This window comes from Staurois parvus, unplaced genomic scaffold, assembly GCF_062004578.1.
Source record: "Staurois parvus isolate SC_StPar_1 unplaced genomic scaffold, SC_StPar_1.0 ptg000087l, whole genome shotgun sequence".
NCBI lineage: Eukaryota > Metazoa > Chordata > Amphibia > Anura > Ranidae > Staurois > Staurois parvus.
This window is the reverse complement of record NW_028317883.1, coordinates 10,781,927-10,788,854: the sequence shown is the minus strand read 5'-3', so window position 1 is coordinate 10,788,854 and position 6,928 is coordinate 10,781,927. Positions and strand designations below refer to the sequence as shown.

Below are 6,928 nucleotides of genomic sequence, written 5' to 3'. Positions count from 1 at the left end.
TTTTTTTTTTTTTTTTAGCTGTCAGATTTCAGGAAATAAACTCTTTTAGATTTTTGTGGTCCAAGGAAAGAACAGACTTCAGAGTCAACAGTGGCTAAAGGATCACACAAGCAACTTTAGCTTATGAGCAGTCAGGCATTTCAGTTCCTTTACACTTGAACACTCACTCTACAAGATCGCTGGTGACTTCCTGGGCAGAGGGCTGGAGCATTGATGGGAAAAGATCTGCCAAGCAGCCACATGGATAAGCCAGGACACCTGTGAGACACTAGAGTGGAGCTGTTGTCACCTCAGGACCTGGTGTTCAGCAGAAAAGTATTACAGGCAGTGGTCCTGCCCTAAGGTTGGTCTGAACCTCATCTCAGGTGTGCCACACTGGAAGATGACTGGAGAAAAATACCAGTCACTTACCTGTAACAGTGTTTCAGTGTTTCTAGGAAGTCTTCTGGGACAGAAGGCCTATGTCCCATAGTGTTTTTTTTTTTTTCCCCCAGTTTTGGGCAAAATGCCATCCATGCATTAGGGTATGGGATAATTTAGCATAACTGAGTGCGGGGAATTTAAACTTTCTTGCTGGTTTCCTGTCAGGTGGAGCTAGAAATCTCTCAGGTGTGCTTTCCTGGAAGATTTCCTAGAGACACTGTTATAAGTAAGTGTAATTTTTCCCCTCAAAAGTGGTGGTCTCTTTAAAGAGGAGAATCAGCTTGGGTTAGTTACTAAAATTATGGTTTTATGATCACCATGGGTTTTGTTTTCTTAGCTTTTTCCACCATCCTGTGCCACAATAAGACTATCCTAAACATGAAAGAAGAGATTGCGGCCACAGTAGTCTTTATCACAATGCTTGTGAAGAAGCACAGGAAGCTGAGCAAACAGAAAATTGAGAAATTTGCAGCTAAACTGACCACCATACTATTTGCAAGATATAAATCTCATTGGTATGCAGAAAATCCAACCAAAGGACAAGCTTTTCGGTAAGCTAAGGTTTTTTTATTTTTTGTGTGGAAACTGTCAGAATATACACTAGTTGTAGCCTTCTGTGAACTGCGTTAACTATGGTTAAGAATTTCCAAATGTTTTGCCAAGAACAGTCAGTCCTTGTATTTACATAGGTTGGGAGTCCTAGGACCCCACCTAGCTTTGTGATGACTTGCATGTAATGACCTGGCATCTAAGATGTTCTTTTCTGTTGAAAAGGCAACAATTGTGTCCTCAACTCTCCAATGTTTGAGTAAATGTCAGGAGGGTTTCTCACTTTTTTTTTTTTTTTATCTGAATGTTGATGGGTCTCCAGTAGTTTTTGCAGGACTACTAAAGTGCTGAGTGTTGCTGGCATACAAAATAAAAGCAAAAGATTAGATGCGTTTATGAAAAGATTTAGAAGTCTGCTATTACTAAACTTTTGTAACGATTGTTTTTGATATAAATATCTGTTGCTTAATAACGTCTTCTCTCTCCCAAGATGCATAAGAATAAACAAGTGTCAGACTGTTGACTCTGTTTTGGCACAAGCATGTGCAGAAAGCAATGTAGATTATGACGATCTTGGACTGCCAAAGGAAATGACTATCTGGGTAGACCCGTTTGAGGTGTGCTGCCGGTAGGTGGTGGTCCTGAATGTTTGTAGTAAAATAAGTCACTTGCTAGCTTTAAACTACCTATACTGGTGGTCTCCAAACTGTGGCCTGGAGGGTGTTCCTGCCACTTACCCAACAGTGGGGCACTAGTCCTCTTGGTGACACCAATGGGACTATTCCTCCCATTGATACAATGATAAATGATAGGGCACTTTCTTCCACTGACCCAAACAATGGGACTATTCCTCCTACTGATGCAAATGATGGGGCATAGTTTACTCCCACTGATGGAAGGATATTTTCTTCTCCCATTGGCCAGTCTGCCACCCCTAGGTTTGGAGAACAGTAAACTGGCTTTGTTTAGAATGTTTGGAGAACCCCGACCTATACAACCAAACTAAGCAGGGCACAACAGGCTTGTTTACTAAGGAATAGCAACTACAGTATTCAGTTAAAAACCAATCTTGGTGCAAGGATCACTTTAACTAAAGTTTCATTGCTTTTGGTGGAACTCAACTGTATCTGAGCACCACAAAGTGAAACCTATTTAATATTCAATGCAAATTCTCCCATCTATTCATGTCTTGATACTTTATTTTGTTAAAGTGGTTGTAAAGCAGTTTTCCAACTTATTGAATTCTATGCAGTAAGGTAAATCTTTTGCATGCAACTTCCCTTGCAGCCTCCTAAGACATATGAGCCCAATCTCCATCCAGTGATGTGAGAGCTGAGGCTCAGTCACAGCAACAAAAACCATTGGTTCCCACTACTATTAATCAGAGCCAATGACAAAGGGGTAGGGCCAAGCCCCATTCTGTGCCTTAAGGACACAGAGCAGGGCACAGGAGCAAGCCAGCATGAGTGTCCCCAGAGCAAGCGGTGTAAGCCCAGAGAAAAAAGGGTCAGGGTTGCTCTGCAGAGCAGGCAAGCATAACCTGTTTTAGTATACTTATAAAACTTTTTAAAATCCCTTCACTTTGCCAACACATTGACAACATCTCCCTAACCTTTCTAACTGTAGCCAACTTGCGTAATGGCGGTTGATTTGTTTACTGTTTACTTCTGGAATTATTCTGTCATTGACTTGGGCAGGAGGGTGTGCTTGGACAGAGCCCCTCTCCAGATGAGGAAAAATGCCTATGAAGACTCCTGGGATGTATGACACAATTTTTGGCCTGGCCGACAAACCAGGAAGCAGTTGGAAGAAATGTATAATACATTTACTTTAATTTGTTTATACACTGATTTTAACAAAGGTAGATTAAGTATTAAAAATGGTTAATGCTGATTGAGGAAGTCTAGCGTTTACTTTTTGCTATAGAACATGTAATCCACAAGGAGAAACATTTGCATCAACATAGAGGAAAGTATATTCTCATGTATTTTCAGACCAGGGTCCTTCAAAGGATCCTCAAAGTGGCAATGTACAAGAAGGCAATGTGTGCAGGTAGTACCCAGGTTCCCTAGTGCATAAGAGCTCTTAAGCAAAGGCAAGTATAGTGCAACCATTGATCATGAGTTTTTTTTGTTCAATTTAACTGGAGGGGAACTTAAGCTAATTTGCAATGTAGAAATATATCTTTAATTTGTGATCACATAGGTGAAGGTAAGATACTTTACAAACCTGTAAGGGTGATTGAACAAAACTCTATACTTGGAACAATTTTGTGTAGTCATTTCTTTAAATCTGCATCTTATTCTTGATTGACCTATAGTATAATTTTTTTTTATTTTTTTTTTCTTCCCCTTTGGGGTTGGATTGTGTGCAGAGATAGGCTTGTCTTTGAGTATTAAGTATCTGCTGCCTGTGTGGGTTAACTTTTTTTTTTTATACCATGCAAGTTCTCAATATTAATGCAGCTTTCCTTTCAGATATGGAGAGAAAAATAGCCCTTTTACAATTGCCAGCTTCATGGGAAAGGATGACTTCAACGTGTCTAAATGGATTAGCACAGCTGTTGAAAAAGCCACTTCAGATTACCATTCTGGTACATCTTCTGATGAAGAGACCACAATTAAAGAGCCAAAGACTATTCCTACAGTAAGCAATCCCAACAGCATCTACCAGGTATACAGAAGGTTTTTATCTTACTAGCTGGAAATGCTGAACAGCCTAGTTTAATGCAGGGTACACACTAGAAATTGTTTAATTCAGCCCAAGTGATAGTACTGTGACCTCCTGCTGTGCTTTTTGTTCTGACAGGGTGACTGCCCCTTCAAGAATACACTGATTGGCCATTTGCTGCCAGTGCTGATCTGATGCAAATCAGATGACTTTCTATCATGCTAATTTAACAGAAGCTGGCCATGAGACAGCCTGTAAGGGAGCTGTACACATGGGCTGAAGTTGTCCAGTTCCTGCTGAACCAACTGTTTTTCAGCCAATGTGTACTCAGCTTTTCTTGATTTGCTGTATTACGCATGCTGGGTTGTTCAGGCCATAACCTATTTAGAGCAATGTATCTGAAGATGTTTGCTAGATTCTATACAAATCAGGGAGTGGGGGAGGCGTTTTAAGTGTGAAGATGACCTATACCAATTTTATCACGTGTAATGTATCTCTAGAGAATTTAAAATCTCATCTTCACATGTGAGATTGACACAATTCGTAGGGGCATCACCACTGCAGACATCCATCCCACTTGGCATACCTTATACTAAACCTCCCTCAACACTTTCTTCTTTTTGACCTTGCTACTACCAAAGAGGTCACTAAGGTTTTCTCAAAAGCCTGTCTCACTACCTGCCCCCTGGATCCTGTCCCCTCACAACTACTAAGGTCACCCTCTTCTTCCATCCTATGCTCCCTCACATCTTCAATGTTTCCCTCTACTGGTGCCTTCCCCTCCCCTCTAAAGCATGCGCACATCACTCCCATACTTAAAGCCCTCCCTGGACCCCACCAACCTGAACAACTTAAGACCTATCTCCCTGCTGCCATTTACCTCTAAGCTCCTAGAACACTTAGTCTACAATCGCCTGAGCTCACACCTCACCGACAACAACCTTCTTGACCCTTTACAGTCTGGCGTTCGCTCACTACACTCCACTGAAACTGCCCTACTAAAACTCTAATCTACTAACTGCTAAAACCAATGGTCACTACTCCGTACTCTTACTACTTGACCTCTCTGCGGCTTTTGATACGGTTGACCATCCTCCCCTTTTTCAACTCCACTCTCTTGGCCTCACTCTGCTCTCTCCTGTTTCTCCTCCTATCACAGCGCTCCATCAGCGTTACCTATAACGCTGCCTCCTCTTCACTCCCTCCTTCTGTAGGGGTCCCTCAAGGTTCTGTCCTTGGACCCCTTTTCTCCATCTACACCTCCTCCCTTGGTTAATTGAGAAACATCCATGGCTTTAAGTACCATCTCTATGCTGTTGACACACAAATCTATCTTTCTACCTCTCACCTCACCCCTTCAGTCTCCTCTCGCATTACTAACCTACTAAGTGACATCGGCATGGATGTCACTCCACTTCCTCAACTCAATCTTTCCAAAACTGAGCTTAGTATTCCCCCCCAGCCCGTGCCCCCTCTGACTTCACCATCAAGATCAAAAACACAATCATCAGTCCCTCCCCTCATGCCAGGGTACTAGTAGTAATCCGAGACTCCCATCTGTCCTTTCTGCCCCAATCCAATCACCGTCCAAATCTTGTAGACTTCACCTCTGCATTTTTTTCAAAGATACACCTGTTCCTTACCTCGGAAACCACTGAGCAACTTATTCACTCCCTTGTTATATCTCGCCTTGACTATTGTAACTCCCTCATTGGCCTACCTCATCACAGGCTATCCCCTCTTTAGTCTATCATGAATGCTGCTGCCAGACTCATCCACCTTACTGTATCAGCCACCCTTCTCTGCCAATCCCTCCACTGGCTTCCCATTGCCCAACGGATAAAATTCAAAATGAACAACGTATAAAGCCATTTATAACTCTGCCCCAAATTACATCACCGATCTTGTCTCTAAATATCACCCGAACTGTACTCTCCGCTTCTTGCAAGACCTCCTACTCTCTAGCTCTCTTGTCTCCTCCTCCCATGCTAATCTCCAGGACTCCTCCAGAGCTTCCCCATACTCTGAAACTCTCTACCCCAATTTATCAAACTATTGCCTACTCTGATCACTTTAGGCGATCTTTGAAAACCTCTCTTCAGGGAAGCCTATCCTGCTCTCAGCTAATAATGGAATCTTCTACTCTTCCAACCAGTCCATCCCCCACAGTTACTACTTTTTTTTTTTTTTTTTGGTACGACTAGCCCCTCCCTCCTAGATTGCAAGGAGCAGGACCCTCCTTTCCCTCTTGTATTGAACTGTATTGTCTCCCGTTATATTGTAAAGCGCTGAGCAAACTGTTGGCGCTATATAAATCCTGTATGATATGTGGCAACATAATCATGTTTAGCTGTCCTATGTTCCTTTGCTTGTTTGGTCATAGAATTTTGGCATATCTGTAGCCCTAAATGATATGCAACAACTATAGGAATGCCTGTGGTGCTGAAGAGATGCGGTACTAGGGTTAAAGCATTCTAACTCTACAAGTAAGAACTGTGCAACTAAATGGTACTGGGCCATAGTGGGTCAGTGTTCCTATGTCATTTACTTAACTTCTAAATTCTGAAGCCTTTTTATTCAAGGAACAGACAAATCCTAAGCTTAAAGTGGAAAATAAAGTAATGGGGTGGTTATAAGGAACCTACTGGGTTAACTAAATTGCTTAGGTCACTGAAAATCTGGTTCAGTTAACTTTTATTTTGGACATGGTTGTATACAGTAGATCACAGTGCTTGTTCGTGTTGGGGCTGACTGCACATTGTGGGGTTTGTTAACTTGGATCTTTCTCTTGTGCAGTGTACAGACTACAGTCAACCTCCACAGTCTTGGTCCCAATTTCCTCGCAGAAAGAACTACCAAAATGATGGATACAATCAGCAATCTACATCCTCCTATTTTCCACAAAACTATCATCCACAAAACAAACATTACAAGCACCACAGGCAGTCAGTTGTATTTTCAGGTCTTCGCATTGACCGCTACCACTGGGTAAACAAGACATTGACACAAAGAAAATCACTTTAAAAAAAATCTGTACTTGTCTTTTTAAATTTTTTATGAAAATATTTTATTTATAATTTTATTTGTATGTATGTGGCTACAACTATGCACTGACATTTCTTTTTTAAAAAAATGAATAAATTAACCCTACTCTTTTTAGTTCAGTGTGCCTTAATTTTCTTTGAATGTTCTTAATTTGCAGCATGGCTTTCTTGAAGAACCAAGAAAGTAATGCCTAAAATGGTTAAATACTGTAACTCTGTTCACAATGCACAACTATGGTGTG

General features: G+C 41.5%; 1 protein-coding gene across 1 annotated transcript; it reads left to right on the top strand.

Moving 5' to 3' along the window:
• Positions 1-801: 801 nt before the first annotated feature.
• Positions 802-6,667, top strand: BTG4 (BTG anti-proliferation factor 4). The gene is made up of 4 exons (XM_089670235.1): positions 802-974; positions 1,463-1,600; positions 3,450-3,645; positions 6,439-6,667. Exons 1-4 carry the CDS (start codon positions 802-804, stop codon positions 6,664-6,666), a joined length of 735 nt encoding a protein of 244 aa, XP_089526361.1. The 3' UTR covers position 6,667.
• The last annotated feature ends 261 nt before the right edge of the window (positions 6,668-6,928 follow it).